The sequence below is a fragment of the Gouania willdenowi genome, chromosome 7, assembly GCF_900634775.1.
Source record: "Gouania willdenowi chromosome 7, fGouWil2.1, whole genome shotgun sequence".
Taxonomy (NCBI): domain Eukaryota; kingdom Metazoa; phylum Chordata; class Actinopteri; order Blenniiformes; family Gobiesocidae; genus Gouania; species Gouania willdenowi.
In genome coordinates, this window is record NC_041050.1 from 22,532,026 (window position 1) to 22,547,811 (window position 15,786).

Below are 15,786 nucleotides of genomic sequence, written 5' to 3' on the forward strand. Positions count from 1 at the left end.
TATAAAGTCTATAGCACTGAGCTAGGTTAGCATTAGCCGCTAATCACACCGGCTTTTTTCACTGGTGGTTTATGTTTGTGAGAGGAGAAAAGGCAGTGAAACTCACCGAGTTGGATGTATCGCTAGTGGGTGAACGCAGCATTAGCGAATCAGGATGCAGAACACAATGTGCGTTCATACACTGTAAAAATAAATGCATCCAAAGTTGCACTGTAAAAAAAATCCGTGAAACACCGAGGCCGCGAAAGGTTATAGTGAGGAACTACTGTACAAAGCGAAACTTCTTGCTACAGTCTTGGGCCTTTTCCACACATAGCTAGGTATTTTTATGAACATATATCCACCCTCCTCCATTTAAAAAAAAGTTATGTCTACACATCATTGTTTTTTAAAAAAAAATTAATCCACACAAAACCGCATAAATGTGCTATCCACAAGTGAATGGATGTCACTCTGTTGTTGGCATCTTTATATATTGGGGTCCCAAGTGCACCGTTATAGCTTTGTACACCTGCCTAACAATGTTTAAGACCTGGTCCACGTAGGAGGCCTGTCTGGTGTGAGAATGACAAAACATGACAAATGTCATATTTAGCCATATTGTTGATAAAATGTCCAATATATTTAGTTACAGTTGTTCATGTTCATGTTATTGATTTGATTTGAAACTAGAATCATAAACACCAGTCTTACAACAAGGGTTGTTTGCAAAAGCTGGATTGGAATGTTGTTGATCTTGCTGTCAACTCAAGAGCAATAAAACCTGCCCTTGTGTCTAACATTAATCAAACTTATCAGGCAGCTTAAAGCTAAGTGAGCACTGTCACTCTCAGGGAGACTGATCAGTGGGATTCTCCCACTGGTCAGTCTCACTGAGACTTAAAAACTCAGCATAATGTAGCAGAGGGCAACATGGACCAACTTCAAAATGTTCAGCCACATCCTTGCATACTCACTCTGCATTGAAGCCATTCACGTGGAGGATCCTCATCTGTTTCACGATGGTGCTCTTTCCTGACTCTCCAGCTCCTGAGAGGAAGAAGGAAAGAATAAAAAAGAGCAATTTTCAGATACACACATACAAACACACACACACTTCTGGGACATAAAGGGCCTATACTACAAATCTAGATAATTATATCCTGGATTAATCTCCATTAGCGGGCTTCAACTAACCAAACATTCCCTGTCAGAGTGAGGCTGTCTTACAACGGTCAATCACAACACGCTAATTTAAGCCAAGTGTTTTCAGCCTCGATAAGTGCGTGTTCACATAAAAGGATTGCAGCGTCTGACCAATCAATGGAGAACCTGGCAGAGCGACCGTCTTTACAATGGAGGAACAGCTTATGATCTTAAATAAATATAATGAATTTAAATCCATGATGACAGCAAAGAGCAACAGTGTTAGTGCAGCGTGCACCAAGAGACAGAGCTTTTATACTCGCTCAGATCTGATCCACTTCATAACTTAGTCCCGACCAGGTAAGGTGTTGCTTAAGTTTAAAATTATGAATAATTAAAATCCATAATTCAGACCAAAAACAACACAGTTGTTACAGAAAAGGCAGGAATGAAAAAACCCAGGCAGGAAGCTGGTGTTTATTTATGATATTAATCCACAGTCTGTAGTATGTTCCAGCTGATGCGCTCAGCCTCACTATAGCGTATAAATGAAGGAATTTATTAATTAATGACTTCACGCATCTGCGCATACAAAGCCACATCAGCTGACTATAAAACTATACCTTTCCTAAATGATGTCATCGGTAAATGAAAGGATTGCACTGATGTCTAAATATTCTCTCTCCTGTCAGCTGTCAGATTAAATCCACACAGCGACGTGTTCACACATCACCTTTTCTTGGACAGCTCGCTTTCTAAGAGAATTGATTGGTCAGAAGGTGGGACTTTAGCACTTGCTTAGATCCTAGCCAGAGCAAAACCTGCACCAGACCAGGCTTGTGGTCTGATTAAATCCTGAAAGTTAGCGCAATAAGAGGTAATCTCGCTTCGTAACATAGGCGCAAAGGCATATGTATGTTATAAACACGTTAGTAATGATGACAAGGTAAATAGCCTACATCCATTGTTTTTGTTGTTACACAGTAAAGGAGAAAGCTGGTTAATTACATACTGCTGTTAAACATATCTATTGCACTGATTTTATTTATTCAGACCATGGTCACTTCATCTACTACAGTTTAACCTTCATTAATTGATGTATTAATATTTCTAAATCTTTTTTATTTATTTATTACCATTGAACCTGTAACTTTTGATTTTCTCCCTTGGGGACCAATAAAGTATATCTTATCACATGGAAAGTACTAAAAAAAGATAACTGACCTCAATCACAACTAAGCTATTGACCATTTAATTGTCTGTGACAATAACCTCACTGTGGTTTGTTGAAGCAAAACAAAAGACAGCTGGAAGCAAATACAGCAACAATTCCCTTTGAAAATGTTGGATGATGAAAGCTATACAAACAACACAATTAGATTCTGATGTTAATACAAAGGGGTGGTTACTTATAAGTAGAACGCAAGCAGCAGCACTAATCTCTGTGAAACTACTCGACTTTCTGTAGCGGCAATATATGCTAGAGCATACAGATCTATAACATGCTGGGGAAACGGAGAGGATGAGGCTAACCTGCTTAAACTAAGATAAAATATAGATGGAGAACTTTTATGTAAAAAAAGAACAACCAAACTTGGTGTTTAACTTTTAGGGGTAGGAAGATATGCTTAGATGGACACTAGTGAGCTTGCGATAACTATACAACTTATTGGGAAAGGAAAAGAGACTAAATTAAGTGCAGTTGGAAGAACAACAATGCTTTAATTTTACTTTAACTCTGGATATACATACTTACTCTGGGTTAAGGGTGAGCGATATGGAAAAAAAAATTATCACTATTTTTTCTTTGTAAAATCACAATCATGATTTTTTCATTCAGATGATTTACACTATTTTCAAGTTATTCATCAGTAAATAAACCAATTCCTTCTTCCTAAAAGGGAAAAAAGATCATTTAAGTCGGGGTACTTCTCAAAATTAAAAAAAAATGTATACAAGCAATTTATCAAACAGGTTCCAAGTACAATTAACGTAAAACAAAAAGGTTATCATGCAAAACTTTCTTTTAGTCACAGTCTTTTTTACTTTGTTTAACTAAAGTGGTGTAGCATTAACAACACTTGCTACGTAACAAGGTAGCATATCAGTTTAGTGATTTCCTTTTATTTTTGAGGTAACAAACTAAACTAATGTTAATAAAATCCTACTTTAAGCAGTCTTGTGAACCCCTCATTTCACACAGTTTGGACAATAATATCCTTGACAAGATAAAATGTTACTGCTTCGGTTACATTAGGCCTGGGTGATATGGACCAATATTTATATCTCAATAGTTTTCCTCAACATGGCAATAGGCGATTTAAACTCGATTTATTTATTTTTTTCCAATATAGCTTTACAAGAATAAATATAATCGGTCAAAGTCAGTGGATAAAACACCGCAAAGTCCTTTTTTTTTTTTATTAATCACTAGCAGCACAATATCAAAATTTTTTCCACTTTTGACTTTTTCCCTAATTAAGGCTGATGCTTCTTTCAGGGCAGCTCGGAGTTGCTGAAAGTATATTTTAACCACAGTCAGGACGTGGTCCCTTCAAGAAAATCAGCTGAACTGCCGTGCAGCAAGTTAAAATTGTTAAAAAGAGAAATACATGCGTTGTTTGCTCAAACGTCTCAGTGCTTCCAACATTCAGAGCTCAGAGCTGATGGAGTTTTACAGAGGACAGACGGACTCTGAGAATCCGACAGGCAGCCGCTAACACAGAGAAAACAGAACAAATTGTATATGTCCGTACACTGGGAGGGAGGGGGAGAGAGGGAGTGGTTGCAGAGCATACTTCTGCGCATATTGAGCTCTGATTAATTCTTCGGTGTGTCTGTACTGCTGGAATGGGCCTGACTAGCAAGTGTACTTTGGCAGAAAAAAAAAATCTTTGGATGTCCTATGTACTGTATGTATGGGCCACAGACATATGACACAGACAAGGCACCACGAGCAATCAAATGTGTGCTACAGACGGTTTTCCGATCTTCGTGATTTGGCAGATCGTCATGTTTTAATCCTTCAAGATCTAATATTGTCAGATCGCATACCCTTACTCTGGGTACGACCTTTTCAACTCAATAGGAATATACCAAAATTAAAATCGATTTTGATTACCCAATTTAGTTTCATGTCCAACCTTTAACCTTAACTTTCCCCTACCTCCAAAAAATATAATTTGGATTAAATAAGTCCTGATTGAGTTTAGTTATCGAGATAGATGAAGACCATTTTGATCGTAATAAACCCACCCACCAAACTGAGCAGTATCACCATAGCCCACAAACCATAGGGTTTAATGAACCCGTCTCATCATGACTATGAAAAGCCAGATTGTGTTATTATTGGGTCGTCAGTTAGGGCTCAAAAGACAATGTCACTAAAAATCTTACTGTAAAAAATTTAAAAAAAATAATAAAAAATTGTCTTAGAACAGTAACAATTATACCTCCACAAACTTTTGTGACTCCTCCTTCCCCCTTATTCCTCTCAAAGAAATGCACACACCGTAACAACATGGCTAGTGCTAACAAGAGCGAGACATTTGTCCTCAAAAAAGGAATAGTATTTTCAGTAAGCCTGGGAGATATATCAATTTTTTAGATTAATTAAAGATTTTTGATGCAGACGATCCTTCTCTCATCATCAGTTGTCTGGAATTGGTTTGAATTTGTGGCGACAGACGTGCAACAAGTGAGTGTACGCTCCACAGTTTGTTTAAAGGTCCAGTATTATACTATTTTAGCGCCCATCTCTATTTGTTCAAAGAACCCCAACAAAATAGTATTTGAGGTTTATTTTCCCAATCTTGCCTGCTTTCTGGAGTTTTAGCCCTCTGAAAAGCAGTTGGTGGTGCATTTTCCTCCAGAGGGGGCTACAACTCCAAAATAGACATACTGTACACCAAAAACAGGGTTAGTGTAGCTTTGAACAAATAAGTAAGGAAAATTGCAGTTACAGAACTGCTTTCAAACTAACCACATTTATTGCCACAGAACAAGCAAGAACAAATGTAGTATATACCAGTGGTTCTCAGACTGTTTTGGCTCCAGTACCCCCTTATGTCCAACTACCAGTTTGCTCAAAATACTGTGGAAAAACAACTATAGAGCATAATGATGGAATGAATGAGTAATAACACATTTTAAAGAACCTCATTTTGTAAATAAGTAGAAAGAAACATTATTTAGTGCTTCCTGGATATATTTATTTCTATAGTTTTTATCATTTATGGTCATCAACCTCCCGATGTGGGACCAGGAGAATGATCCTTGTTTTTTCAGTTCATGTTCTAATCAAGATAATTTCTATCATCATCATTTTGTGTGTTTTCTGTGTCAATTTGTGTGTTTCTAGTGTCATTTTGTGTATTTTGTTTTTGTGTGTGGTTGGTATTATTCAAATTATTCTCTCAGTGTGTTTTCGGTGGCATTCGGTTGTTTCTTTGTTATGTTTGTGTAATTTTGTGTGTTGTCAGTAATATTAAGTATTTTTCTCCTTTAGTGTGTTTTTGGTGTCATTTTGCGTATTTTGATGTTGGTTGTCTGTTCTTTTTATTATTCAGTATATTTTTCTTTTATTTGGTGTTTTTGTCGTTTTGTCAATTGCTGGTAATATTTAGTATTATTATCATTTTGAAATAAGAACAAACATTATAAAATCCCATATTTTTAACGCTTTCATTTGTTATTTTTCCTTCTTCTCTCTCTCTCAAGTAGCCCCTGAAGTGCCAATGTATACTCCTAGTACCCCTCTGGTATATACAATAGAGTGAGTGAATGTGTGTCAGGGTTATTATACTTCTTGAAATTGTTTTTTATTTTGGCCACTTTCTTTTCCTCCTCACCTCTCCTAACTACAGGAATAGTGCATCTAAGGTGATAATCATTTGTTTGTCCAACCCCTTCATCGCATTGGGTCACAAACACATCAGATCATGTCAAAGGCGTTACGAAGTGGTTTAACGGCTACTAAAAGTGAAACAGTTCCCTGGGTGCTACACTGTGGCAGTCAACTGTTCTTCTGGGATGGGTTAAATGGAGAGAACACTTTCTCAGTGAACACAGTATATATATATATGAATGACAGTAAATCAGTAAGAGTGTTGCTGACTCAATTTGAATTTTTGCACTTGAGCTAAAGAATCTCTTTCTGTTAGTTGGCAGTATTCAGTTTCTAACGTCATTAATCTAAAAGTATGACAATAAATACTGTCAAAATGCTAAACAGACAATTTCTAAATGGCCATCATTCTTGTTATTGTTAGCAGTGCTACAAACTGTGTGCCTTCCTCTAAAACCATGAGCTTTCCTAAAATAGTGCAATAATTGTCTTACCGTGAGGTTACTACCGTGCTTATACCGAACTGTGAGGTTTAGATATTGTTAGATCCCTACCAGCCACCCTATCTTTCTCCACTGCTTTTGCTTTGTTCTAAGCTGCGCTGGTGGATGGCTGACTTTAGCATTTTATTGTAGGGTGAAACAGCATTTTTTCCAAGTTCCATTCATTTTTTTCAGAAAATATTCCTGTGAAAGAACCATAATTAAACATGTACAATGTAGGTCAAAATAAAAAAATGTAATTTAAAACAATGTGCAAGCGACAATTAAAATGTCATATGTTATAATTGTACCGACAGATTATTCTGTCTGCTCCTTTTTAATAATTTATACGAAATGTCTATTGTTCCGGCACTGCCTGTGGACATGCGCAGTTCCGTCACTTTTCTACTTAAGTGTACTGTGCCTGTGTTAACACCGTGTTAGGATAGCCGAGTGGTCTATGGCGCTAGACTTAAAAAAAATAGAGATTTTAATTGTGTGGGGACAGATTAATTTAACCACCAATGTGATGGTTAAATATGCATGCTTTATGTGTGGCAAGAAATTAGCAATTAGCTAGGGATGCACCTAAATGAAAATTTGTGGCCGAAGCTGGACAAAATATAAACGCCTTTTTAAACGACTCTTGCCCTGCCTCTAAACTTTCCAAAGTCCCTCCCTCAAGGGCGCGAACAAGCTAACGTTAGTCCGACAGCAACCTCACAGTAATAGAACATGCAATGTTAAAAGCATATTACTGCAATACTTCTCTCTCTCATTGTGCACACAGTACACCAACCTAGCAGCAGCAACAACACAGTGTCATTTACAGCAGCTCAAACGGAGGCTGCTGCGCACACACAAACAACACATGTACTAAAGAGTTCAAGTGTAACAATTACAAATCAAACAATGTAAATCAATAAGCAGTAATTACCTTTCAAGCAGAAAAGTCACCAATTCCATCTTCTACTCCTCCAGACCATACACTGTAAAAAAGACGGCGCTACAGTCCCGGGAAAGGGGCAGGGCCTGTGAGCAAAAGCTGTCAGACAGCCCATCAAACACAATCTTGGTTCTGATTTTTTTTTTTTTGCTCGGTCGCGGTGCATTTTGGCTGCAGGAGCAGCAGCTGACCCACAATCAGCCTTTTTTTTTTTTTCACTCGCACAAACTACTAGTTTGATGTAAAGCTGTCCTTACATAGTGACTAGTGATTGGCCGATTTAATTGGCCAATTTTTGTATGTTTTACATGTATCAGCATCGGCCGATGCGCGCTGCTGCGTTCGCCGATCCACTTTATAAACAGAGCGGCTGCTACAGGGCTCCATGTTGCTGCAGACAGAGTGCAGAGCCCCTCCCCCCACTAGCAGAGCATGAATCAAGCTCTTCAATTGAGGCAGATTTTAAACTTTCAAAACATTTTTCAACTGTTTAACTTAGCGGTTCCGTGGGTCCACGCGTTGTGTCGCACTTCTAGTTAACGAGAAGCTGCTGGAGGTTTGGCGTGTGTTTCTTTTCCTCTCTCTCTCTGTTTCTCGCTCAGCGCTGAGAAGTTTTTAACTTTGAGAAGCAGTTTACTACTTGTTTGACTATTTAGTCCTGTTAATGTTGATGCAACTTAACAGAAACTTGACGTCACTTTTTTTTTCCTCTCTTAATTTATGTTCTGGGTTGTGTTGGAATGGACTATTATTCATGGCTTCTTTTTGTGTTTATTACTATAATTATATATCTTTATACTCAATAATCCTGTTAATAAAATATATCTGCAGTCAGGCCAACTTATTTGTCAAAGCTATTTTCATACTTTCATAATATTTCATGAGATGTCTCACTCTATTTTTACTTGTTCTACATCACCTGTTTTAATTATTTGTTAAATATTTTTTACTTTGTGTCGTTCTATCTCATCTTTGTTAATTTCAATAAATGTTCCTTTTTTTTTAATTGACACTTGTACTATTTGTTATCATCTTTGTGTCATTTTTATAACGTAAATTGAGGGAGCAAAAGTAGTATCGGCTCCAAATATCGGCTCAAGAAAATCGGCAGTCCTTATCGGTCATCGGCTTAGGCTGATAGAAAAAAAAAAATCAGCATCTGCCCTAAAAAACCCATATCGGTAGTGACAGCTAGGGATGTAACGATTTACTCAACTCCCGATACGATTCGATTCACGATACTGGGTTCACGATACGATTTTCTCACGATTTATTTTACAAAATGGGAATGTTGACAAATGACTGAAAAATATTCCTTTATTTTTTTGGGGAAAATACTGCACTATTTTCCTTTTATTTTTCATTGTCAAAATAATCCCTTGATAAACTATTCAAAATGATGCAATTTAACTAAAAATAAATCTTGAATGAAATAAATAAAGGAATAATACAAATGAAGAAGCCTATTAATTTAAATTCTGGTTCTATAATAAACAATTCAAAACTGCGTAATAGTTCTTTTTCTTTTTAAAAGTGCAACTGAAAATGTATTTTGTGCCTTAACAATTGGACTTTTAAAAAAAAAAACAAAAAAAAAAAACCAGTCATTTTACTGTATTTACGTCAGATATTTGTTTAGACCAGCAGAGGGCGCTGGTAACCCAGTGGTCGGTTGGCATGCAGTTATTCCACCAGTGAAGAAGAGAAGCTATGCTAGCAGACAGAGTTAATAGAAAAACCTGACTTTTACAGATATTCATGTAATATTACAGATATTCTTTCGGTGCTAAAGGAGTAAAGAATCATTTATGAGCATGTTTAACAGTAAATGGCGGCCAGAAAGAAAATAGTAGCAGATTCCGCCCGTCACGTCCGCTTCTGGAAGGATTAATATATAGCGCCCTCTGCTGGTTAAAAAAAGTACTGCGATTCAATTTTCAGAGCATCGATGTGAACCGTGGTACCTATGAATCGATTTTTAACTGCCTTACGATTAATCGTTACATCCCTAGTGACAGCTTTAGAAAATATAACAAAAAGGCACTTTTATAAGAGTTGCAGAGTGCACCTTTAAAGGGGAGGTATGATGAAAAAAAATCACTTTATAATGGTTTTGCTACAGTGATATACATCACTTTAGCCTCATTCAGAGAGCCAAAGTTGAAAAAGTTCTGTTTCCTCCCTTCCTTGTTATTCAACATTTTGTAAAAAGTCAGATCTAATTTTGCCCACGTTGGCAGGTGACGTCACCTAACACTAGGGCTGTAGTCAACTAAGGAAATGTTTGGTCAATCAAGACTATGGCACATGTAGCGATTAGTCGACCAAAAAAATAAAAAATAAAAAAAAAAAACAGAATGAATGAGCAGCTGCAGAGGAGGAGAAAGAAAAAGAGAGAAAAATATTTTGTCTTGGCTTTTTGTGGTGCTGATTTGCTTTTTAAACATTGACCATTTATGACATGAACCTTGTTCAAGCTTTGACCAGAACTCGACAAAGCAAAAGTGAAACCTCCAGGTCTGACAGGTATTTATATCAGAGCCCGACCTGAAACCGACAATTAAAACCTATTTTCTTCCTCATACAAATAACATATTTACGTTTGTTTTAGTGGTAAGCCTGATTTTATTAATAAACTGTTAATGTCAACATCAGATCAGCACACAGGGAAACAAATGCACGTCAAACACAGGTGTACAATGCGCCCCGCTGTGCCAGAGACAGCAGTGGATCTATTTACATAATCCACATATCAAATATAAGGATAATTCATGTTCTTGTGCAGAAACAGGATTGATTTAACAGTGGATGCTTGTTTCAAGCCTGTCAGCTGAAGCGCAACACTTTTTTTTTTTTTTTGTAGCGCAGCACTCACACAGACCTGTTGCTGGACATAGAATCATGTTTAGGCATTAAATACATTACATTGATATTTATTCCTTATCACCTATATAAGTGCATTGAATTTTTTTTTTTAACGGTATTGAATCCGATACCGTTGCTGGTCGACCAATGAAAATCTTGGTCGACCACAACAGCAAAGTTGGCAGCCCTACGTAACACGCCTCCTAGAATATGAGCTCCTCCCTCTCCAAATACCTAACAGCTAAAACAAACACTGCGGTTTATTATAGAATATATGTTATACTTTAAGGCCATATATGTAAATGCAAACTGCACTACTGGACGCCCAAACTGCACTACTGGATGCCCAAACTGCACTATTTTTTCTGCTGCTGATCATGTTGGGAGTCACTGCTTGGAAGCCACAGCCATTGTTCACACACATCAGCTGTTAGCACTCTGTGCTAATGCTACACCAGCCTATGCAGCAAGACCCGCCATCGTTTGTGAACTGAGGAGGAAACAATGGGGATGTTTACGGATTTGTGGCTCACAGCGCTAACAACAAACTCGATTGTGGAATTGGACGGCTTCCAGCTTTAAAGCGGTGATGGATGACGGAAAGAATCTGGCTGTGCTTGTGTGTGGAAAGGAGCTACTGCTGCTCTGGTTCTGCAGAAACGCGCACACACTTTTCCGACTCAAAATCACTGCACGTTGTGTGATTGCAACATTGCGTCACACGCTACTGTTCGGTCTCGCTTTTAACTCACTCCACCGATGGTCGAATGTGGCTTTTTTTTTTTGCAATATTTGGCCGAATATATTCGGTGCATCCCGACAATTAGCATGGGTAGACCACATGATCATGTGTTATCTAATTCAAGTTACTTTTTGTAGCCTTTCAAATACATTAACTAAAAAAATCTTCTTTATATAACATTGTGTTCATGTAAACTGAGAAGCGTGAGAACTTGAAAATTAAAGATACTGTTTTATTTCTTGATGTAACTATTTTATTTTATTTTAAACTGTTTTTAAGTTGCCATTTACATGATCAATATGAATCAACTCAAATTGAATTATATATAATTTTAACTGTATATAATTTAATACACTGTATTGTCTTCATTGAGAGGGTTTTTTTTCCATGGGGTGAAGCAATGCAGAGGCTAAGTTATGCTACTGTTATGTTAATTTAAGTACAGCATTTCTGAAAAATAAAACAGAATACATGTAACCTGTTATGAAAGAAATGACCTGTTATGCTTTTTTAAAGAAATTATTTAAATTTAAGTGAGGAAACAAATAAATTATATACAACAACACTAATAGTGATCCACATGCACAAACACATTCCATAAAATATTAGCCCATGAGTCAGCAGCTATTGTACCCATTTTAATGTGTCTAATGTTGATGTATTCAAATGTATTTGTGTAAGGGACCTGTTTATACTTTAAGTTGGGAATTGTTTTTTTTATCTATAGTTTTTATTCATTGTGATTTTTATCGTTACCATGATAAATACAAGAAATTATCAGTATAATTTCATTAGTCTATATCACCCATCCTTATATACAGGTTAAAGTTAAGTGGGCACTGGTGGCTCTGATTTAAGAGTCAGTGTCAGTGTTAACAATCTGTTAACCTAAAATAAATCACGTTCTGCAAAGACTCAGCACCTTCCTACTTCACCTCCTGCAACATCTGCAGACCATCAACTTTCCCTGCACCTGTGGCTAACCTTAAGTTCAAATCCCTGGTAAGATAACTAAACCAACAAAAACACTATTCTGGAAGAAAATAGAGATTTTAATTGTGTGGGAACAGATTAATTTAACCACCAATGCGCCGGTTAAACATGCATCCTTTATGTGTGGCAAGAAATGAGCAATTAGCATGTGTTGACCACATGATCATGCATTATCAAATTCAAGTTACTTTTGTAGCCTTTCAAATACATTAACTAAAAAAAAAAAAAAAATCTTCTTTATATAACATTGTGTTCATGTAAACTGAGATGTTAAACATTTTGAAGATGAAAGATATTGTTTTATTTATTGATGTCAATTTTTTAAATTTTTATTTCAAACTGTTTTTAAGTTCCCATGTACATAATCAATATAAATTCAATTAAATCAAACATTATTCTATATAATTTTAACTGTATAGAATTTAATACACTGTATTGTCTTCAATGAGAAGTTATTTTTCGGCTCCAGAAGGACTTTAATCCAGGTGAGATGAGGCAAAATGGTTCCTTTGAAAGTAAAGGTTGCAGACCCCTGACCAGGGGAAGAGGGTGAGGAGACCCCACTATAAGAGCTGGACCCTCTGAATTTAATTCCATGGGGTGAAGCAATGCAGATGGTAAATTGGTTATGCTACTGTTAAGTTAATTCAAGTACAGCCTTTCTGCAAAATAAAAAAAGAATACATGCAACCTGTTGTTATGCTTTGCTGTTATTTTTATTTTTTTAAATGTTACGTCTTCTTTTAAAATTATATAAAAGTTATTTCAGCCACTGCTTGCTGCAGAAAAACTTAATTATAACACTAAAACATTTAGCAAATATGTCAAGTCATTGTCAATCTTTACTTCACACAAAACTATGGTACGCCAGTTAAGTCAACTATTCATCAGCATGCGTGGCTATGCTGATGGAAAAAAAAAAGGGTGCGACCAAATTCTGTGCTGGTGCGACCAACTGAAAAAGTTGGTCGCACCAGTGCTACCACTGGAATAGTTAGTGTAGAGCCCTGGGATCACTCAAATATTCTCTAGCAAACTTCAGACGGGCCCGTACATGTACTGGCTTCCAGGTCTCATTTTGTCTGTCATAGCTGAGGTACACCTATGATGAAAATTACAGGCCTCTCTCATCTTCTAAGTGAGAGTACTTGCACAATTGGTGGCTGACTAAATACTTTTTGCCCCACTGTATGTAGAAATTACATCTGTGTGTGGATGGTGGATTTGTGTGAAATGGCTCTAGCTTCAAACATGAAAGGAGTTGGAAACAGCCTTTGACGACAACGGCCCCTCCCCCCTCTCTGGAAAAAATAATCGGATCTATACAATTCACGTAAATAGCCTATTTTGAGTTTAAAACAACAAATTTCGCTGAAAAGCGACTGATTAGGATGTATGAAAATAAAATACAAAATAAAAATGTTTATTTTGACCTCATTGATGTGTACAATAAACAATAACTTACAGGCCTACAACTGACTTGGCTGCTGAGTGAAATTAAATATTTTATCTTATCAAAACAAAAAGTGCATTTAAGTTGTTGAAGAGCAGCTTCTCTGCTTTATTACAGTGAAATCTGTTCCTGACGGTCTCTCTCCGTTAGTGCTCTGATCTCCTGCGGTTTGCGTGTCTCCAAGTGGGGTAAATGGTAAATGGACTTGATTTTATATAGCGCTTTATCACCACACTGAAGCAGTCTCAAAGCACTTTACATATCAGCTCATTCACCCAATCACTCTCACATTCACACACCAGTGGGACAGGACTGCCATGCAAGGCGCTAGTCGACCACTAGGAGCAATTTAGGGTTCAGTGTCTTGCCCAAGGACACTTCGACACATAGTCAGGTACTGGGATCGAACCCCCAACCTCTCGATCAGAAGACGACCCACTACCACCTGGGCCACGGTGGCACAACCATTGCAGTGTATATAATTTCTTGTGCATGCTGCTTTATTACCTTACAACCACATTCAAGTACTGATCATTATAACATGGATCAAGTACAGTCGTGATGAAGGGCAGGGAACCAACAAACCCCTGGGACCCCAAAAAGGGTGAGAAAATGGATGGAAATAAGATCTGCTCCTAACCAAGAGTATTTAATTTTTAAAATAAACCAGATTTTGTGTCAGTGCACGACTTCCTGAGCCCCATAAGCTTATCTTTGCTGAATGTATCCCCCATGCTCAGACAACAGCAAAAATAGAACCTCGGCGTATGTGTTTCGGAGGGCGCCGGACTTGCTCCGGAGCCGTGACGCAGCGCATCCACAGGTGGTGGAAGTGACATATTGACTAGAATGGAAACATATCAGTGGAAATTGGGGTAAGTACAACATGGGACAAATTTAAATGTTGTCATATTGAGCTCCCAGTATGAAGGTAATGTAAACTTTTTTTTTTTTTTAACCGAAAAAAACAGCATTACTTCTTTAGTCTCATTTGGTTTGTTTCATTTACAGAAAAATGCAGAAGTGAAAAATAACATGTTTTGTAAAAAGGTTTTGCAAAAAAAAATCAAACTAATGACATATGATAAGAACCAAAACCACAATTTATAATATCTCTGCAAAGGGACCAGTAAAGAGGCTACAGAACAAGGCATAGCAGGGAAAGTGAGACACTCTTATGTAATGAGAGAGTGACCCAGCCCCATGTCACTCACTCACATACACTTTGTGTTCATTTGAAAAAACCAAAGAATGTGAACTATTTTACAGTGGTAAAACGGTAACCAAACATTGAGATTATCTGTTGTTTACAAGTACAAAGACTAAATATATTGCTCATGTTGTGAAAAACTCTAAGTTGAAGCTTATATTTTGTATGTTATTTACTTAATTATGTGTACGATAATAAAGAGATAGCATGTGTTCAACCTTGAATAACCTATATTTTTTAAGTGTTTAACCTATTAACCGCACAGGAGGCTGTGCCCATAATCAGGAAGTTGTAGCCTGACAACTTGGGTAAATCGTATGTTTTGGTTAATTAATTTAGAAATATGGGATTGTGTGTTTTGCAAAGACCACATGCAAAAATATTAAACGTTGTAGAAAATGTGGTTAAAAAAAAAGTTCTGTTTAGCTTAAAACAATAAGTATAGGTATGATCTGTCTACAACGGGTCAATCTGGGATGTTGGTGGCCTCTGTACTGACAAGGCTTGATACCTATTGAAGGCCATCAGACAGCAGAGAAGAGCTACATTACTCACCTAGAAGTAGTAGTCTGTGTGTTGCTCTGTATATCTGTTTGTCCTTCTGGAGCTGCTTTTCTATTTTCTTGTTTGCTTCTCGTTGTGCCTTCTCCTCATTCCTCTGGTCTTCTGTCTTACTGTTGCCCAAACAACCCATCTTCCCTCAAAAAACAGGTAAATGAAAGGGTCCAGAAGAGGAGGTGGGGGAAGGTAAGGTGTAGTTGAAGTAACAGTAGTGGAGGTGAAGGAGGGTGACGGTGGTCGGTGGAAGGGTAATTAAATGAAGTCACTCAGTCTAAATCGCAACTTTGACCCGCGGTTTTGGGAACAATGTAGACCGCATTGACACTGCGAAGGTCTCGGCCTGCTCCGCCGAACAGCCCGCAGTGAAGGTGGTTTATACTGTCACAGAGAAGGGCAGGATACTGCTGCTGCTGACGACACGGAGGCCCTTTTCCTCAATCACACCATGCAAATACTTTCTCTTTTCTTTTTCCAACTATTCCCCGCCTCACAGTCGCGCACAGTAATCTACACTCTGCACTATGACAGCAAAAAGCAGGATTTCACCTCAAACAGAGGCAGAA

General features: G+C 37.4%; 1 protein-coding gene across 1 annotated transcript in view; it reads right to left on the reverse strand.

The window, feature by feature from the left end:
* The window catches only part of LOC114466766 (guanine nucleotide-binding protein G(s) subunit alpha), a 90,676-nt gene extending 75,220 nt beyond the window's left edge, over positions 1 to 15,456 (reverse strand). Inside the window, exons 1-2 of the mRNA XM_028452483.1 lie at positions 15,218 to 15,456; positions 957 to 1,029 (exon numbers count right to left, since the gene is read on the reverse strand). Coding sequence (XP_028308284.1) covers positions 957 to 1,029; positions 15,218 to 15,356 — 212 coding nt within the window. The 5' untranslated portion in view covers positions 15,357 to 15,456. The remainder of the gene's footprint in view (positions 1 to 956; positions 1,030 to 15,217) is intronic.
* Positions 15,457 to 15,786: the final 330 nt, after the last annotated feature.